At 40.8% G+C, this 21,100-nt stretch overlaps 1 protein-coding gene and 1 pseudogene across 1 annotated transcript in view; both read left to right on the top strand.

Annotated features, from left to right (window-relative positions):
- The window catches only part of Marf1 (meiosis regulator and mRNA stability factor 1-like protein), a 514,957-nt gene that overhangs the window by 468,591 nt on the left and 25,266 nt on the right, over positions 1–21,100 (top strand). The window contains exons 21-22 of the mRNA XM_080267004.1: positions 6,751–6,891; positions 13,564–13,695. Of these exons, the coding sequence (XP_080123130.1) occupies positions 6,751–6,891; positions 13,564–13,695 (273 nt within the window). The remainder of the gene's footprint in view (positions 1–6,750; positions 6,892–13,563; positions 13,696–21,100) is intronic.
- Positions 4,613–4,733, top strand: LOC145393176 (5S ribosomal RNA; annotated as a pseudogene).

The following is a 21,100-nucleotide window of genomic DNA, read 5'->3' as shown; positions in this document are numbered from 1 at the left end:
CTTCTCACAAGCCTTCTCTACTATCTGTCTCACTGCAGATATTTGGTCCACACATCCTCTGCCACTCCTGAAGCCACTCTGTTCATCACCCACTAGGACTTCTGATATCTCTCTTACTTTCTCTATAATAATTCTTCCATATACCTTCCCTGCCACACTCAGTAAGCTTATGCCACGATAATTCTTGCACTCACTTTGTTCACCTTTATTTTTGTACAGGGGTACAATCACAGCCTTTTTCCACTCTGCAGGCACAATTTCACTCATCCATGCCTTGTTACAAATCTCCAACAAGCGCTTCATTCCATTCTCTCCACTACATTTAAGCATCTCTGCATACACCTCATCAACCCCAGCTGCTTTCCCATTTTTCAGCCGCTTCACAGCACTCTTCACCTGTGCGAGTGTCACGTCTCCTGGCACTGCATTCCTTCTCTGCACACCCCCAAAACCAGTCATGTTTACTGCTGCTCTGCTCTCTCTGTCCCCATTCATCAGGCTTTCAAAATATTCTTTCCATCTGGTCCTTACTTCATCTCCATGGGTTAATAATCTACCACCTGCATCCTTCACACCATCCCATTTCTTTCCGCTTTCACTTCTACATTTCCGCACCTCTTTCCAGAATAACTTTCTATTTTCAGAGTAGTTCGCATTCATTTTTCCTCCTAGATCCTCATTTACCTCCTCCTTTTTCCTCTCCACTAGTCTCTTTACATGCTTCTTGCTCTCATCATATTCAATTCTTATTTCAGCTGAACCCCTATCCTGTAACCACTTTAGCCACTTCTTCCTCTTTTCCTCCACCGCTGTCTTTACCTCCTCGTCCCACCATGCCATACCTTTCTTTTTTGTTATTACTCTTGCCACACCACACACCGCTTTAGCATTCCTAACTAAGCAATCCCTATATGTATTCCACAGTCTGTCCAGATCCATTTCATTCCAATTTAGTAATTATAACTCGTCCCCTACTTTGGTCCTGTATTCATCTGCCATTTCTTTGATCCTCAGCTTCTCAACTTTCAGTCTTTCTCCTTGACTGCTTCTCTCTCTCCTGATCCACCTCACTCCACTCAGCTTGATCTTGCATACCACAATCATATGATCTGACTTATTATTGATCAAGTGATATTTTAATAACTAATTTTCAGGGGGATCTATCAAAGTCTGTATTCATTCAGTGGCGTAGGCTTTGGATATCATTTATAAGTTGCACTTTTAGACAGTAATTAACTTGTTTCTACCTCACTGTAGTTGACTTTGAATTATATTCTAGCATCACCCATAGCTATCTTCATTAATTTCCGTTGGTACTGCAACAACCTGGGTATATTTTAAAATGACTTTGAAGAGGTACAAGTATTCAAAAACTAGTGTACTTGCTAAATAAACTGATATGTTGATAAACGATGGGGAATCGTCCATATTTTGACAGCGAATTGTCAGACGGCAAATTGTGCTTTTACAATACAGTATGTGCATATTATTATTAACCCTGGACTTACTCTCTCTAATTGGATTTACCTGCCTACAACTGCTGTTTTCAGCACTATGCGTTACTGGTGAGTTAAACAACCCTTAACATCTCCTAATTTACCAATTACAATTCGTGTCTTCAGTAATACATTAGTAGTAATAATAATAATAATCATCTGGCTTTTTGTTTCTCAGAAGCGCCAGTTCTTTCTTTTGGGAATTCACTAGCACTCGACACACATACATTATTTTTACAATTACAAGAATTGTGATATTTCTTGTATGTAATACAAGCTACATCATATATACATGAAAGTGGCAAAAATTAAACCCTATAATCATCTGTCATAGTACCTCTCTCCAGGTCATAGCATTTTGAAAAAAGAAAGGCTTTCAGCTGTCTCTTAAAGGGTTCAGCAGTAGAGAGTTGTCTTATGGACAATGGCAATCTGTTATATAATCTAAGCGATCAGAGAAAGATGACTGGTGAATGGCTCCTGGCTCATCAAGACGCAAGGAATCATCTTCGCTGCGTAACATCACACCCGGGCGTGTTGATGGGAGTTTTAGCAATTCAGCAAGATACTTCGGTTCACCAAACTTAAGAACCTTGAATGTAATAAGACACAGTTTAAATTCAACTCTAGCCTGTACTGGTAACCAATGCAACTCAATCAGAAACGGGATAGTTGAGGTTCTCGGGGGGAGACCAAAGATAAGCCATGCCCCCCTGTTCAACACAGACTAAACTTTTGTTAGTACAGTATATTATTTGGAAGACCAACCCACGGTGAATTACAATAATCAACACGAGACAAGACCACTGCATGGACCAATGTTAAGAGGCACCGTCTGTTCAGGAATTTTCTCACAGAGTACAGATTTCTGATATGCAAGTTACACCCTCTTACAACCTGATTAATATGTTCTTTGTAATTTAACTTAGAATTAAAATAAACACCCAGATTTCGAACAGAACTGACTGGATGCAGCTGTGACACACCAATGTTCAAAGCCAGGGCATTGTCAGTGTCATCACCCCTTCTGTTTCCTCTGATGATGATGATCTCAGTTTTACCATCATTTAACTTAAGTTTCCTCTTAGCCATCCAAATCTTAATATCAGACATTAGAGATTCAAACTTTGTCTTAGTATCGTTGATATCTGACATCTTAACATAGAGCTGGGTGTCATCAGCATAAAAATGATAGGACACATCATGAGCATCAAGTAGAGACGATAAACTATTTGTGTAGATAGTAAATAGAATTGGACCCAAAACTGTTCCTTGAGGGACTCCAAATAGAAGAGGAGCAGAATCAGAGCTGGCGTAATCAACAACCACTCTCTGAGATCTGTCCGACATATACGACTTAAGGAGCAAAAGGGCACTATCACGAATGCCATAAAAATACAGATCATCCAACAATAGATTATGATCTACTGTATCAAAAGCTGCAGACAGATCCAACAGAACTAGGAGAGAGGACATCCCACTACAAGTGTTTGCCACCAAGTCACTCTGAATTCTTGTTAGTGCAGTTTCAGTTGAATGGTATTTTCTGTATGCTGATTGAACAACAGGAACAACTCTGTTGTGTTCCAGTAGTGGTACGAGTTGGTCGAGTATGGCTTGCTCAATAATCTTGGATAAAAAAGACAGGTTAGAGACGGGACGATAATTTGTCATGCTCTCGACATCAAGGCCAGGTTTCTTAATTAGGGGCCTAAGCAAAGCATGTTTCTCAGACTGCACAAAATTACTTTCTAAGAAGCATGTATTTATTATGTTGCAGATAAAGTCTGCAGCGTGCTCATACACATCAGGCAGTTGTGAAATGTTACACGGATCGAGTGAGCAAAAAGTTTTGTTAAGTTCGCTGATGTAACATTTGACTGTTTACATCCAGCAGATGAAATGTTGAAAGCAAATAATCCCCAGTGCACCATGGCTGGAAGTCAACTGAGTACGCTTCACTAGGAGAACTGCTGTCTAAATCACTTCTTATGCGAAATATCTTGTAAAAAATGAAGCAAAATCAGAAGCCAATTGGGCATCAGATACAGAAGTTGGTTTAACAATTACATTCCTCCAACGAACCAAATTGTTCACAACTGCAGACAGTTTTTCTTGATTACCACCACATGAATCAACTTTATTTTGATAATACCTAGCCTTTTGGGCTTTTACAGTGTGAACGACTGCTCTTCTCGCAAAAACATAACGCAAATGAGTTACTTCGGTCCGCTGCAAGCGCCACTCACGTTCTGCCCTTCTACATTGTCTACGCAAAGAATTAATGGATGGACCATACCACGGAGAATTATCACGTACAGTGATTGTTTTTACTACCTCAGGACAATAATGGTCAAAAATTGACCTGAGCTCGTTGTTGTAAATATCAACCAATTCACCAGAAGAAAGACTTGAAGAATAGATGGAGTTTAAACGTTGATCAGTTTCAAAACACATCAACTGGCGGTCAACATTGTTGTAATTTCTGAACCTGATGACCTTTTTATATGAAGAGGATTTCGGGACATCAAAACTAAGAGTGATCAGAGCTTGATCAGAGATGGGGGGGTCAAATGAGTCAACCTCCACATCTGATACACGCCTGCAACCAACAGAGGACAAGATCAAGTCAAGGACATGTCCTGAGACATGAGTTGGATTCCTCATATGATTGAAAAAATTGTTCTGGGTGATCAGCTCAAGGAACTCTGAAGAAAATGGTTTTGACTCTGGACTGTCAACCCAATAATTGAAATCACCACAAACAAGAAGTCCTCCAGGTTTAAGAGAAAACCCTTCAAGAAACTGCCCAAACTCCTCCATAAAACCTCGATCTCTGCCCGGATGACCTGGTCAATAGACAATTGCAGTTCTAATGGTATTCTGATGGAATTTTATTAATACTTCCATAAATTCAAATGAAGATGGGGTCAGGTCTGAGTCAATGAGAGAAATGTTTGCAAGTGCTGCCGAGTAGATGAGTGCTACGCCTCCTCCTGGATAGTCAGCAGCAGGCCTGGGAATATTAATAATAGAATGTGTCTTAGGCAAAGCATTATGAATAATATTGATATCAGACTCATACAACCAGGTTTCAGTCGAGCACAATATGTCAAGCTCGTGCTGATTTAGGGTTTCATTAATACCGCTTCCCATCCGATCAGCGAAGTTAAGCAACCTTGGGTCTGGTTAGTACTTGGATGGGTGACCGCCTGGGAACACCAGATGCTGTTGGCATCCCTACGTGTCAAGTGGGGTTGGTGGAGGATTAGTGTCCCTCCCTGTAAAACAATTAACTCTAAGCCCTTGGCCACCCCGTTTGGGATACATGGTGTCTGGCAATGAATGAATGAATTATTACGGATGGAACGAATATTTAAAAGACCCATCCTTAACTGGTTCAAGAGGGACATAGTCAGTTTTTTGAATGGTCAAAATTGGTGTTTTCAATCAATTTATTCCTATGAGAAATCATAATTGGTCATTCTCTACTTGATGCAAAATGGGCAACTGCCTGTGACTTTGAATTAGCATCTTGATGTCTTAAAGAGGAGCAATTGATGCATTTGGGAGAATTTCTGTTACTACAGTACTTAGATTTATGGGCTTCAGCACAAAAGACGCATTTAAGTTCATCACTTTTCCTAGAACATCTCTCAAATGTATGGCCAAAGCCTTGGCAGTGATGACACTGTGTAACCCAGAATCTATCAAAAGTGCAGCATCTTGTAAGATCCACATAGATGTAATTGCCCTGTTCTACAATGGAGGATCTCACCTCTGGCGACATCTTCAAGACAGCAGTTTTGGTGTCATTCCTTGTCCTTGTGAAGAGAAGGTTGAGGGTACAGCCTCGATCAACGAGCATCTTGATTTTATTGTTTTTTCTCAGAATATTTGGGATGATGTCAGAGTCATCCAAGGAAGAGGAAAGGCCTGTCACGGTCATTTTAGGCAACATTTTCTTTGGCTCTGATATGCAAAAAGTGCCCTCAGAGCCAAAATGATCAGTCAGCACCCCAGTTGCTTCACCCTTGGCCTCAGCTGACAGAAACTTCATTACCAGCCCACCAGCCTTGGTCTTAAGGCAGCTATCAACCTGTACCGAGTTAAGTACGCTTCTGATGTCTTCTGGTCCCATCTGATTTGTCAGGGCACCAGCGCCACTCTCTGGTTTCACAATCAGTACGTGCTGACTATGAATGGCTTTTTTCTGGCCATGAGCACTGATCTCAGTCACGCCCCCAGGCAGATCCTTCCCTTCCCCCACGAGAGACCCGCGAACAGCATCTGCAAATGACTTGGCCTGATCTTGTGTGACTGCCATGGGTGATGAGACCTTGGTCTCTAGTGCCTCCAGTCTATTTGATATGTCTCTGATTGCTTGAAAGATCAGCCCAATAACTTTATCTTCAAACTCCTTCTTGGTACTACTTCCTCCACCAGCCAAAACCTTGTCTGCTGGTGCAACACACTGGCTACACAGCCAGCGAAAGCCCAGCTGGTGGCTCTTCTTCATGAATGGATAGTCGCCTGCATCCAAATTTTCACAAGCTGTGTGAATCCACTCGCTGCAGTAGGCGCACTTCAGTGCTTGTGCACTTTTTGCTACAGACCTACTGCAGCGAGGGCACTGGTGTTGTTTACTCATGATAGGGGAAAACAAAAAAACAAAACAAAATGACAACAACAGCAAAACGTATATACAATACTACCCGGGATACACCCGGGTAGCGCCGCCCCCGTTTGTGTCACCAAAAAAAAAAAAAAAAAAAAAAAAAAAACAGGGTGTCTGCGAGGTCACCACAAGCAGGTGGGGTACGACATGACTACCCTTCTAGGAAAGGTAACCCAAACCGAGGTGCCGCAAAAGTGGTGAGAGGTGAGATGGTATTGAAACTTTTCCTAATTCGAGCTTTAGAGCAGCAGCAAGTACGTCACTTAGGCAAGACCTCATTGGTTATGATACTGCCACTGCGTAAGTAAACAAAATTGTGTACAGTAATATGTATTGTTAATATGTGCCATATTTTATTATGAATGAATGAAAAGTGATCCATTTGGTAAAATTTCAGTTTAAACATGAAATTGTCTTGGGCGTCCCACCCAAATATCCAAAAAATCTGATAATCCGAATGATTCTCGGTCCACTGCCATTCGGATTAATGGACTTTTACTGTATGTATATATATATATATATATATATATATGTATGTATGTATATATAAAAGTAAACTGTGTATTTGTGTCCAAGGTGTCAACCATTCCAATGAACTGGGGAAGTGTGTCACCCTCCCCAGTTGGTCCAGTCAGCTCCAACAGCTCCCCTGCCCCATTTCCAAGCAATGTGGCTTCTCCAATCTCCATAAACACACTTGATGAGCTCTCCAACCAGGTACAGTTTATAAAGATTTGTGGCTGCAATTTCTTAGCAGCCATGGTGGGATTTTGAAATTAAATCAGGCTCTCAGTTCAAGATATTTTGTACATTTCTTGAAGAGTGAACATACAGTACTTGTATCTAGTATATACTAAACTCAAAGTATCACCATCATATGGCACTACACAAATTTATCATGTATAGTGGTATGGGTAGAGCTAAAGCAAGACTGTAGAACCTCAAAAGGAGCATGAATTTCGGGAAGAGTGAAGCTTCAAGTGTAGTATAACCTTCTCCCTTGTGTTTTGTAGGAGATGTATGGCTGTGTAGTGTAGTGCAAGTGTTGAGTGATGAATAAATGCATCAACAGTGGCACATGTAGAGTTACTGTGGATGCATTCAGACAGTTTTATTCATTTGACTGCCATAGACATCTTTGGTCGACTGCCAAAAGTACTCTTTACCTGCCATGGTTGCCACAGACTACCTTTTTTTTTTTTATCCAACTTAGTCAATTTGTGCAACAGGCATGACAGGTATTACATTTGCATTGTTTCAAAGTATTTCTAACCCTTTCGATTCTTAGGGTAGCGGTACAAAAGTCACCCACTCATTACTAGATGATGCAGTCTGCGTTGAACCTATCTCACCTGCTCGTTACTGGACAACACAAGCTGCATCCAACTTCTTGATGGAAAGAAAAATAATTGTAAATTAGCGCATAATTTATATTTGCCGAAAGTGTTTATCAACACCATAAGCAAGTATGACTATTCAAGATTACGTGAATAAAAAATCAGGCAGATAGAGGCATAAATAAAGGCAGGGGAAAAAATAATTCAGCAACAACTTTGGCCATGTAAAACACCGTTCCCTCACCTCAGAGCGATCGTAAGGTAATTGCCTTTTGCAGTACGTAAAACTGACCCAAATTGTCCTACAGTAAATGTTTATATACCAAAATGTAGCTAATGAAATTTCCTAAAACTCTTTCTCAGTAACAATTACCATAAAACTTATATTTCCTTGAAGAAACAAGAAGGAAAGAAAAAACATCATAAATTAGTGCATAATTTATATTCGCCGAACGTTTTTACTGTATCAGCACCATAAGCAAACACAACTATTTGAGATTACAAGGGAAAAAAAAAATCATGGAGATATAAGCAAAACTAAGGGTGTGAGGATTAAATGTTTAAGAAATACTGTGAGTATGGAAACACGGGGGGTTCTCCCAGCACTCGGCCAAGGCCGAGCTGGCCCACATCCTGAGTACTGTACTTGTCCACGGTTGGATGCAGCCTGCATTGTCCAGAAATGAAAGGGTTAAGCTTTAAGTTTAATTTTCTAAATTTGACCAATTCTGATATTTTTATTTTCTTATTAACCCCTAGGCACCAGTCCATGTCATATGACGTGTAGGTAGAGGCCTACGGTCCACATCATATGATGTTTTAATTTTTCGCGAACATGTTTGAACTTAGTAGTGTACCATATGGACTCAGAGTATTGTCTTGGCATGGCTGGTGTGCGGGGTCTGGCTGGCTGGCCAGGGAAGGGGGTGGGGGTGGGGGTCGGGGAGGGGAGGGAGGGCAGCCCAGCAGTGAGGAAGGCTGTGGTGGAGGGTGGTGGGAGGCCGGCATAGGGAGAATGTGGCCTTGGAACCAGCTGATACTGGTTAGTGGTAGGGGTAGGGGTTGGGAGGGGTGGGGTGGGGTTGGGTGGTCTGGTGGGGAGGGGTTGGGTGGTCTGGTGGGGAGGGCTACTAGGGGGCCATGAGGGGTGTGGGGGAGAGTGTATGGGTGCTTGAGTACACTTGTATTGACCATAGCCAGCCTTTAGGGACAATCACACTGTCAAGAAGTACTAAAAACAGTGAAATAATGTGTTAATAGTGTGTAAATAATTGTGAATACCTAAATAGACATAAGTGTGTTAGAAAATAAATGTCATGGAAATCATAAAATACTGTTAGCCGATCTTTATTAGTTACTTTCTTGTGGTTTTTTGCTATTTTAGTTGTAATATTGTGTTCATACGACATTGTGAATTAGTGAGAGAAACAAAGACACAACACTTATTTTGGCGCGAAGTATCATCCCTCCTCCCTCCACCAACACACCACCTTGACCTTGAACACACTCAGGCCAGCCGCCACGCACTTGCTCCCTCACACCACACCACCACCTCCAAATCGCCAACAGAGAGTAAGTACGTGCTTTTTATGTGTTTTTTGACACTTGTGATTGATTTGTAATGAAAAAATTTGGGGGGAAAATCAATTTTCCTGAAAATAACCCGTTTCTGGAACGTGGATAGGTCTACCCATGCCCGGTGCCTAGGGGTTGGACTAATTTTTTGTAGGAAAAATATTTGTAGTAAATATATTAGCTTTTCACTGTTACAGGTATGATTCAGGAAAAAATGTCAGGAGTGGACTTCTCATGGTTTGTTATGAAAATTAAGGTGTTAAAATGTCATAAAGGGAACTTTTTATGGTGAAATGGCAAATTTTCTGAATAACTAAACTGTCATGGCAGCGAAAGGCATGTGGGAACTTTTGTAGTGAATGTGAATTCAAGGACACAATAATAGTACTCTAGAGCTGCCTTGTGGTGCTGATGGGGAGCCTACATGTGGTTGCACTGTGCATCCTGGGTGGGGCAGTTATGGCATCTGTCTGGGAGTCAGACTTCCTCATATTTCCCTGCACTTTTCCATGGGAAGGACTCTGGGGCCATATTAACAGTGATTCTTAGAGGTTTTAAGAACACTTCAGAATTTATGAATGACTTTATTTCTTAATTTTTCTGAGTATTGGATTGTAATAGGGATTTGCCATGTTGCCATAGTTGTTCAATTTGTATATGGTTGGAGTTATAAAAGAAATACAAGGTAGGGCAATTGTTGTTGGAGTGGCCCTAATGAGAGATGGCAGTATTTGGAAATTTCCTTTTCTGTTGTTTGCATATGATACTGTATTCCTAAGTGAAGGTTAAGGGGAACTGCAAGGCATGGTGAATGAGTTTGGGGAGTTTATAAGAAATGAAATCTAAAGGTGAATGCAATGAAGAGTAAAGTTGTGGTCTTTAAGAGAAATGAAGTCACTGAATGCACAATGAGGCTGGATAGCGAGGAAATGGAAAATGTAAGTGTACATAAGTACAGTAAACCCTCCACATACCGAAACTTTTTAGTTAATTTCGTTTTTAACGACCGTGTTCAGCTGGCTGAACATTATTTTCAATTAAATTTTGTTCAGTAAAAGAATAATGGTAGGTGGGAGCACCCACCATCCACTCAGTGTAGTGGTGCTCTGTTTTAAAGGTAGCTCTGCATTGATTGGCAAGCCAATTGATTTCCTGTAAACCAGGAAAGCATTAACAGCGCTGGATGATAACCTTATAACCAACCAACACGTGTTCCCTACGTGACAACAAGTGGATTGGTGGAGGGTTAGTGCCCCTCCCCGGAAAACGACTAACTAAGAATACGAACAAGAAACCTCAGACCAGGACTAACCAAGAGGTGACGACTAAGGACCGAACAAAGGACATGGTACGGATGGCAATGTGTAATGTAAGGGGTGCAAATGATGAGGTGAAAGAGAGACAGATTGTCCAGGTGCTTGAGGGTGCAAAAGTGGATGTATGTGGATTAACTGAAACTAAGAGGTGAGAGTTTGAGAGAATGGGAGTATGGATGGGGTATATGTGCAGGAATGGGTGAGAATCAGAAGGCAAAAGGAGTGTGTATTGTGGCAAGTAACACATGGGGGGGGGGGTTCAAGAATACTCCCCCAGTATCCCTGCTTGTCGTACGAGGCGACTAAAAGGGTTGGTGGTGGGTTAGTGCCCCACCCCGTAAAAAGAACTAACTAAAAAAGCAAATAAAGCGCCTCGGACCCGGACGGACCATACGTTGACGGACATTCTGAGGGTAGGACAGAGTGACTTGGAGGCGTTTTGTCTGCGGCCACCCTTTGCGGGATTAGGGAGTCGGGCTATAGATAGATAGATAGATAGATGGATCAGTTGGCTCAAGGATTATGTGGGTAAGATTGAATGTTGGACTACAAATGTGGGCAATTGTGTGCATGTATGCCCCAACGCAAGATCGTGCAGGTTGAGTCAGAGAAGAGTTCTGGACTAATGTGGAAGTGTGCATGGAAACGTTTGAAAGGATTGAGAGTTTTTGATTGGCGATATGAATGATAAAGTAGGGAATGTGAAGGTGGATAGAGTAATTGCTGAGTGGGTTGTGCCTGCTGAGATAGATAAGACTGGCAGTACTTTAGTGGACATTTGTGCTGGGAGGGGGTCGGTGATAGCCAATACCCTCTTCAGGCACAAAATGATCCATAGGTGTACATGGCGAGTGTTGAGAAGGGTGGGTCGTGAACTGAATGAATGGAAGGCAATGATTGATTATGTGTGTGTGGATGAAAGGATGCAACAGTGTGTTATGGATGCAAGAGCTTATAGAGGTTAGGGGAGTGGACTTTATGACCACCACATGGTGGGGGTGAGAATCAAGGTCCAAGTGAAATAGAGAAATAGAAGAAAGGAAGGACGGGAGGAAATAGTATATGCAAGGAGAGCGGAAAGCTTACAAGAGGATGAGAAAAAGGCAGAGTATATGAAAGAAGTGGAGGAACGATTGGGTGAATATGGATTGTAGCAGATGGGGGACGTGGAAGGTGTGTGCAAGATATTAACATAAGAAATCTGTGCAGCATGTGACGTGGTGTGTGGGGTGAAGAGAAGATGAAAGGGGGTGTAAGGAGCAGCATGGTGGAATGAAGAGATGAGAGAGGCTGTGGCACAAAACAAGAAAGCATAAAGTGAGTGGATGAGAAACAGGGGCGTGGAAGAAGTTGAGAAGTGAAAGAGAGAGGTGAAAAGATTAGTAAGAGAGGGTAAGAAGAGAGTGGATGAAGAATTTGGGGGGAATTTGAGTGTAAAGTGGAGGGAATGTAAGAAAATATTCTGGAAAGAGGTAGAGAGAGTCAGACAGGGTGCCAATGAAGTTAGTAGGGGAGTGAAAGATAAAAATGGTAGATTACTTGTGGACAAGGGAGAAAAAGTGAGCAGATGGAGAGAACACTTTAAGGTATTGTTGAACATAGAGAATGAAAGTAGTGCAAGTATAAGTGGCTGGGGAATGGCTGGGAGAAGGAGGGATGTGAGTAGAGAGGAAGAAATCAGTAGGATAGAAGTAGTGGAAGCAATGAAGAAAGTCAAATTGGGGAAAGCCCCAGGAATTGATGGAGTTTGTGGTGAAATGGTGAAGCATGGGGGAGAGATAGTAGTAGAATGAATGTGGAAGATTTGCAGACTGGTCTGGGAGGAAGGTAGAGTCCTGGAGGATTGGAAGTCAGGTATAATTATTCCCTTGTACAATGGAAAAGGGGAAAAAGAAGTGTGTGGTAATCATAGGGGCATTTGTGTTCTTAGTGTAATAGGAAATGTATATCGTAGGATACTTATTGACAGAGTTATGGAAATAACAGAAAGTAGTTGGAGAACAGGGAGGTTTTAGGAAGGGAAGAGGTTGTGTAAATAAGATATTCATTCTTAGATCTTTAGTGGAAAAGTTTTTTAGAGAAGGGAAAGAAGTTGTATGTGGCCTGCATGGATTTGGAGAAAGCTTATGGCAAATGGATAGAAAAGGATTGTGGAAAGTATTAAGAATATATGGAGTGCATGGGAAGTTGTTGAATACCGTGAAGAGTATGAACGAGGGTGCTAAGGCTGCAGTGTGTATGGATAGTGAACTGAGTGAATTTTTCTGCTTGAAGGTTGGATTGACACAGGGTTGTGTCATATCTCCATGGTTGTTCAATCTGTATATGGGTGGGGTTATAAAAGAGCTACAAGGTAAGGGCATTCGATGTTGGAGTGGCCCTATTGAGAGAAGGCTGTGTTTGGAAACTCCCTGTATTGTTGTTTGCACATGATACTGTGGTGTTAAGTGAAGATGAAGGGGAGCTATATTGCTAGATGGATAAGTTTGGAAGAGTGTGTAAGAAACAGAATCTAAAGGTGAATGTAGGGAAGAGTAAAGTTATGGCCTTCGAGAGAAGTGAAGTCAATGAATGTACAGTGAGGTTGGATGAGGAGGAAATGGAAAATGTGAGTAGTATAAAAGTATTGTGTAAATAGTAAGGCTTGTGAGGTAGATTTAAGATACCTGTGATGTGAGTAGTGTATGAATGATTATCTGACCCACTTCATTGGCTATGCTGTTGATAGGTCTCCCTCCTTTGTACAGTCAAAGAAACAACTATCTTCCCTGTTTGTCTGAGGAAAATTTACACACATTCATACATACATACATCATCTAATCCTGTGTTGCCCCATGAGGAGCATAGGAGCCCGAAGCTAGTCAAGTTGGTCCTGACATTTAAGAGAAGAGTAACTGGCAAAATGCAGTGAAAACCCTATCTCTACCAGTGTGTGTTTCGGATGGTGTGATCTTTCTGCTATCTGTTAGTTAAACTTTGGGAAGAGACTTGTGTTTTTATCTGTACTTTCTCCCTCCCTGTTTCTGGATCCTCCTTTACCCTGTATATTGGTGGAAAAAGAAGGTCAGGATGTTGTTCATGATCATCATTATTAAATTATCATGCAGATAAAATAATTTGTTAAACTTCATTGCTGTATGTTGATATTGCTGATCTGGCAGGGGTGTAAGGAGACTGAGTTGCTAAATGTGCCACCATGTGCCAGTGAGCTGCCTTCCCCAGAAATGCTGACTCAGGTTCCCACAGCTCCTCCCAGTTCGCTGCCTGAAGTGCCTCCATATAATGAACAGCAAGTAAGTAAAATATATATATATATATATATATAGAATGTATATCTAGAACTAGATATATATATATATATATATATATATATATATATATATATATATATATATATATATATATGTATGTATATATATATAATGTATATGTACAAGTATATATATATATATATATATATATATATATATATATATATATACTGTATATGTACAAGTATATATATATATATATATATATATATATATATATATACATATATATATTTTTTTTAATGTGTCCGACTCTGGGCAAAGGCTTCAGGACCTATATCTCAGGGGCAGTAGCCTATCCCAAGGCCCAGTAGTCCTCCTACACCTCCACATGTCACCACTTCGGCGCTAACACCCACCATCCATACTTAATACATGCTAGGGCTGTCTCATACAGGAATGGTGTATTGGTATTAGCTGGGGTATTTTTACGACATGTCTGCGGGTCATCTGGTAGATCAGGAAAGTCTGCCTTGTATGAAATTCAAATCCTTAAACTGTTCCCTGCCCCAGCCGGGATTTGAACCTGGGTCCATATATATTACTTTAACCATTCCAGTTCATATTTAAATTTTTTTAACATTTTTTTTTTTAAGGCAAGGAAGAAGGAACCAAAGGCCAGACCATACAAGATTGTTCCCTCCAAGAAAACACAAAAACAAAATAACAAGGAGTCAAATTCAAGATCTGTTCATTTTGAGATTCCTGGACACACTGCTTTTGAAAGAGTGAGGTCATAGGCAATAGGAAATACAGTCAGAGAGAGACAGTTCCAGAGTTGACCTGTTGCTTACACGAAGGACTGGGAGCAATGCTAACTTGCATTAGAGAGTTGGACAGAGAAGGGATGAGAGTTTGTTGTTAGACAGGTGCTATGCACCCACCGTAGTGGTGGAGGGATGCAAGCAGACAGTTCAGAGGAGCATTGACCATTGAAGTAGCAATAGAAAAGAGGCAAAGATGCAACAGTGCGGGGAAGAGACGGATGTTGAAGGGAGCCAGTAAGAGGAGGAGAGTTTGAGACGAGAAGCCATTGACTCCACCTTGTTGAGAAGAGTTGTATGTGGGGCGCTTCCCCACACATGAGAGTTGTACTCAACACAGAGGCGAATAAAACCCTTCTATAAAGTCAATAACTGTACAAGGGTAAAGAAGGCACAGAGTCAGCTAAGCACTCTTATCTCTCAGAAGCAGATTTTACAAGACAGGTAATATGATCTTTCCAAGTTTAATCCTGAGGTAATGAAACTCCAAGTATGTTTAAAGGATGTTTAAAAATGATGCAGGATTGAGTGGGATATTGTTAAAAATTAGAAGACACTCCTGTGTAAGAACAGTTTTTGGTGCATTAAAAACAAGATTACTTTTACCCCAGTCAGAGATATGAGCCAGGTTAGACACTAGGTGAGCCATAGCCTCATTCATTGTTTGTTGAAGTAGCTGCTGACATGGTTGCTGCAGAAAATCAGCGGGAAGGTGAAAGGTGGAGTCATCAGCATATGAGTGGATAGGATTAGACGTACAGCTTAGGTCACTGATGAATAGACGGAAGAGAGTTGGTGACAGGACAGAGCCCTGAGAAAAACCACTATTGACAGCACCTATGAGAAGAACAATGACCGTCTACAGCAGCAGCTACAGAATGATCGAAAGGAAGCTATAGACAAAGGCACAGATAGAAGGGTGGAAACGGTAAGAAGGCAGTTTGGAAATTAAAGATTTATGCCAAACTCAATTGAAAGCCTTTGAGATGTCTAGTGCAATGGCAAAGCTTTTGCCAAAGTCCCAAAAGGAGGATAACCAGGAGTTTGAAAGGTAAGTGAGAAGGTTACCAGTGGAGTGTCCGTGGCAGAACCCTTACTTATGATCGGAAAGAAGGTTGTGATAGGAAAGGTGCTTTAATTATTATTATTATTATTTTTTTTTTTTTGTAAAGAATTAACTTAAAATCTTTCGAAATGCAGGATGATAAAACAATTGAACAATAGTTCGAGGGCTGGAAATGGCCACCCTTCTTTGGGACAGGCTGCATGAGAGCAAACTTCCAGCAAGAAGGAAAGGTATGAGTTGGCAGAGAAAGGTGAAAGAGTTTACCTAGGTAGGGTGTATGCACAGCAACACAGTTCTTGAGGACAGCAGGAGGGACCCCATCAGGCCCATATGCCTGGTTAGTACTGAGGCCAGTGATGGCAGAAAATACATCAATTGAAGAAAGTATGTCAGCCATGAGGATGTCAGAGGGATGTTGTGATGGAGGAACAGCAAACACAACCGGAATCATCTAAGGTGGAGTTGGAGGAGAAAGTCTGAGCGAAGAGTTCTGCTTTATCTGTTGAAGAAATAGCCACAGAGCCATCAGAGTGGAAAAGAAGAAGGAAGGATGATGAGGTAAAGTTGTTAGAAAGTTTTTTTTTGTCAAGGTGCCAGAAGAGGTGGGAATTTGAGTTGAGAGTTCAGAGCATTTAACCTGTAACATCCTGCTGTCGGCATGGTGCCAACAGTACAAAATGTCTCGCTTAATCCCACCGACGTGATGGTTCTGACAGCTATATTTGAGTGCTGTAGCATGTCTCAAACTGCTTTAGTCTAGCTAATTTTTTGCTAAGGAATAGATTAATGTATTGGCAACACTGTGCCCAAGCATTTGTAGCACTGAGTATGGTTCTGCATGGGTGGGGGACATCAGTGTGCCACTGTCCGTCACAGTGTCAGGATGTTGCGAAAATGACGCCATGTGTCCACCTCATTGGGCTGGAGGGGCTGTTGAAATGGTCACACGGACCCTTCTGTCCTTTCATTTAGTGATTCTTCAGAAGAGGAAGACCTGGATAACTTCTGGGGAGGATTATGAGCCAGTGTAGGAGGATATTGAGAATGGGGAATCCCCCATTCTCCTCCCCTTTCTCTCTCATCCCTCCCAGCTGGGTGGGTAAACGTCTGTCGCGGCCTGGGAAACTGAGGTTAAAACACGACGGACGGCCATCCTGCTCTTATTTCTCCTATAAGTAATACTTTTTTTTATTTTGCTTTTCCTTGATTTATATGTCCTTTTGAATTGTTTTATGCAATACATTTTTTTTACGTTTTTGGTCTGGGATTGGGTGGGTATAAGATTGCAAAAATGGCTGGGATGATAGGGGTTAATAAGAATCAAATTATTTTTAATAGTATGAAGAACAGACTTACGGTAGCATAATTCCAGGCAGAAACATAAAGGAGATGAAGTTTAGGGGTGGATTGGCTTCGGTACATTCTGTAGGCCTTCTCATTGTGGACAGCTGCAGAACAAGCATAATTAAACTTTTTTTTTTTTTTTTTTTTTCCCTCATTAGTCACAGGATATGAGAAAGGAATGTATGTTTGCATGCCTGAGAGAATAACCTCCGTAATGCACAAGGCACACTCAGATGGTTCTCAGCCTTGGAAGCAATAATCTTTCCAGGGAAAAATCAAAGTACTGCCTGAGGACCCCTCGATCAGCAGGTCCGAAGTGCCCCAGCCGCTGCTTCTTCGGAGAGCCCACAGGCCTTAGTGGAGTGATAGGACAGGTTAAGGTGATTAGGTTGTCATTGGAGGAGCCCAGTGGAGAGAAAAGTTTAACAGTGTAAGCAGAAGGATTAGTTGTAAGGAAGAGGTCAAGTATGCTGGAATTTCCTCCAAAGTGGTCAGGGATACGGGTAGGATGCTGTACAAGCAACCATGACATAAATTAAGTTGTGGGAAATCCCTAGCATTCAAAATATATATTTTTTCTCTTTTCTGTGGACATCTTTTTTAAAACTTAGTTGCAAGGGAGGAAGGCACCAAGTTTTCAAGGTACTTATGGGATGCCAATGATTATTAACCACATAAATTTTCTGTGCCCGGGAGATTATGTCTATGCTCGAGTCAGCTGCTCTCGTGCTGACCCACATCTTTGCGCTGCGATATTTTTCTTTGATCACTGTCCGTTAATACACTTTTCATGACAAAATGTGGGTTTTGGTGTCATTTTAAAGCAGAAAAGTTGTACTTTGTCTTAGTGTATTTGAAAGAGGAAAACAAAGATAATAAAAAATCAAAATGAGTTGAATTTAGGCGAAAACCAAAAATTCTATACCTTGCCATAGAAAATTATTCAGGAAAAGAAAACTAATAAAGATATATAAAACTGGTTTAAACCATGTAAAACAACAATAAATTACATTTACAATGATATATGGATATTGGTAATTTCTGCATTTTATTGCATGGTAAAGCAAAAGGGAAAAGATGCATCGTAGCTGTTGCCGAGCGTTTCCAAAAATGTGTTAGATTGTAGGGATTTTAAGAGGAGAGAATATTTAAGTTGTTCTTGCTGTGGATAGCAGGAGAAGGTAAAGATGTGACTGGGGTTTGATTGCAGTTTATTTCTCCAGAGGGAGTATCTCAAAAGAGCAGTACTGAGGTGAGAACGGTTTTAAGCTTGCTAATTCCGTGCGCTCAGTTCCTGCCTTTCCAGTCATTCCTCTTCTTTCTCCTAACCTCTTCTGCTCTGTCTCTCACATTTCCTCCGTACATGACTGATTGTGTCGTGTGTGTGTGTGTGTGTGTGTGTATTTACCTATTTGTAGTATACAGGAATTGAGCGATGCTTGTGTTGTCCTGTCTCCATATCCACATTTATCTAGTTTACTTTTACACACATGAATGTTTTTCTCTTGCACCACCATTTCGTCTAAGTCGTTCCAAATACAGTACTTATGTATTTACCCAGTATACCTAGTTGAGATACACACGAAATATGCTATGCTCGTGGGTTCCCATCTCTGTTTCTCAGTAAGTCAGATTTAGGTTTAAACTCATTTAAGTTTTTAGACTGGATTATCTCTTTGTCAAGGCTATTCCATAAATCTGTACTTCTGTAAGGAAAGCTATGTTTCTTGATATCCTTCAAGCAGCTTGACTTTTTCAATTTCATTCCGTGTCCTCTTGTTGCTCTCTTATCCCACAAAAACAGATCTTCTCGGTCAATTTTATCTACTCCCACCATGGTCTTGAATACTGCAATCATGTCTCCACTCTTTCTCCTTTCCTCTAAGGAAGGCAAATCCAGCTTTTCTGGCCTCTCTCTGTATGACAGATCTGCCAGACTGGGGACCATCTTGGTTGCTGTTCTTTGTATTCTCTCAGTCTTGTTTATATCTTTCTTTTTGTGTGGGGACCACACTACTGCTGCATATTCTAACCTGGGGCGGATCATGGCCACTATCAATTTTTTCATCATCCCCTCATCCGTATAATGAAATGCTACTCCTATGTGAGTCAGGAGTTTATAAGTCTCTCTAACTATCTCATTAATGTGATTTTCTGGTGACAAACTATCTTGGACCAGCACTCCCAAGTCTTTCTCTTCTCTCATTTTAGTGATTAATTCATTACCCAGCAAATAATTCAGTGATGGCCTCCTGGTACTTTTACCCATTTCCAATATTTTACATTTCTTTACCACATCCAGCTCCAATCATGTATCCTATCCAGATCCTCCTGCAGCATTTTACAATCCTCCTCAACCTCTACCTTCCTCAAGATCTTTACATCATCAGCAAACAGACTTGCATAACTGTTCACTCCATCTACCATATCATTTATGTAAATCAGGAACATTACTGGCGCCAACACCGAGCCTTGGGGGGGACCACTTGTTACTTCCCTCCATCCAGACATCCTATCCTTTATTACTGTCCTCATTTGTCTGTCCCTCAAAAAGTCTCTCATCCATTCCAGGAGTTTCCCCTTCAGTCCTCCTATATATTCTAGTTTCCACATTAGTCTCCTATGAGGTACCTTGTCAAAGGCCTTCTCTAAGTCTAAGAACACACAATCCACCCAACTATCTCTCTCCTGTACCACGTCAATTGCTCTTGAGTAAAAGCTCAACAAGTTAGAAACACATGACCTTCCACTTCTGAATCCAAATTGACATTCAGCCAAAATATTCATCTCTTCTAGATATTTTATCCATCTGTCTTTCAGGATTCTCTCGCACAATTTTGCGACCATGCTGGTTAGAGACACTGGTCTATAATTCAGGGGTTCTTCCCTGTTTCCTCCCTTATAAATTGGTACCACATTTGCTCTCTTCCATTCTTTTGGCACTTTCTCCTTTTCCAGAGAACACATTGTTTAAACTGTGAATTTTATCTGCCAGTTGTTCTCTGCATTCCTTCAGTACCCAGTTAGAAATTCCATCAGGTCCTGGGGCTTTCCTTACATCTTGGGTTTCCAATAATTTGTTCTCTTCCTGTACCTTCACTTTTATATCTTTTGTCACCGGTACATTTCTAGTCACTCTCTCCCTTTCCACAAACTCTTTTTCATTAGTGAAAACTGATTGGAAACATTTGTTCATTATTTCAGCTTGCATTGCTGCATCTTTATAGACCTTTCCTTTTACTTTCAATTTGGTGATTCTTTCCTTTTGTTTCAGTTTGCCATTAACAAATCTGTAACACGGTTTGGGTTCATCCTTGCATTTGTCTATTATACCTTTTTCAAAATTCCTTTCTTCTTCTCTACGTATTCTTGTGTATTCATTTCTAGTTCTTTTATATTCTTCCTTTGTTCTGGTGTTGCCTCTATTTCTCCAGTTGTTCCACGCCTTCTCTCTCTCTTTTTTGGCTATCATACACCTTTTATTAAACCACTCCTTTTTCCTGGTTTCTTTCCCTCTTACTCTTGGTACAAATTTTTCCACTCCCAAATTATAGAGGTTTAGAAAGATATCCCACTTCCTTTGTATCTCTCTCGTTTCTCTAAATTTTCTCCAATCCGCATTTTCAAAAAATTTTCTCAGTCCTGTGAAATTAGCTTTCCCAAAGTTGTATCTTCCCTGTCTATGAAGCTCATCTCTTGGCTCGACGTTCCCTATTATCATGTGGAATACAATGACCACATGATCACTTTTTCCTATAGGACAGAAATATTTCAATGATTCTATTATATTGGGTTCTTTGGTAAACAGGAAATCTAACCTTGCTGGTGTGTCCTCACCTCGGAACCGTGTCTCTTCTTTGACCCATTGCGTCATCACATTATTCATTATTATATTTAATAATATAGTGCCCCACGAATCCTTGCTGCCTCCCGAGTCCCATTCCTCCCAGTTCACCTTTTTACAGTTAAAGTCACCTGCAAAATTATATTGTTGCTTTTCTCAATTGTTTTTTGTAAATAACTAGCCATATCTGACAACATCTTCTGGTACAGTATTTGTCATCATTCCATCAGGTTCATATTCTCTTGAGAAATCATTAATTTCAAGCTTTGCCGATATTAAACCATCAATATTAGTGTATATCACCTTTAAATTATTTTTGATGTTTTTTATACCCTCTTCTCTCCTTCTCTCCATCAGTACCACTTCCTC

This window comes from Coenobita brevimanus, chromosome 23 (genome assembly GCF_032717465.1).
Source record: "Coenobita brevimanus isolate Jiangsu-jjx chromosome 23, ASM3271746v2, whole genome shotgun sequence".
NCBI classification, from domain to species: domain Eukaryota; kingdom Metazoa; phylum Arthropoda; class Malacostraca; order Decapoda; family Coenobitidae; genus Coenobita; species Coenobita brevimanus.
Note: the sequence above shows the minus strand (reverse complement) of the source record. Positions and strands in the feature narration are given on the sequence as shown.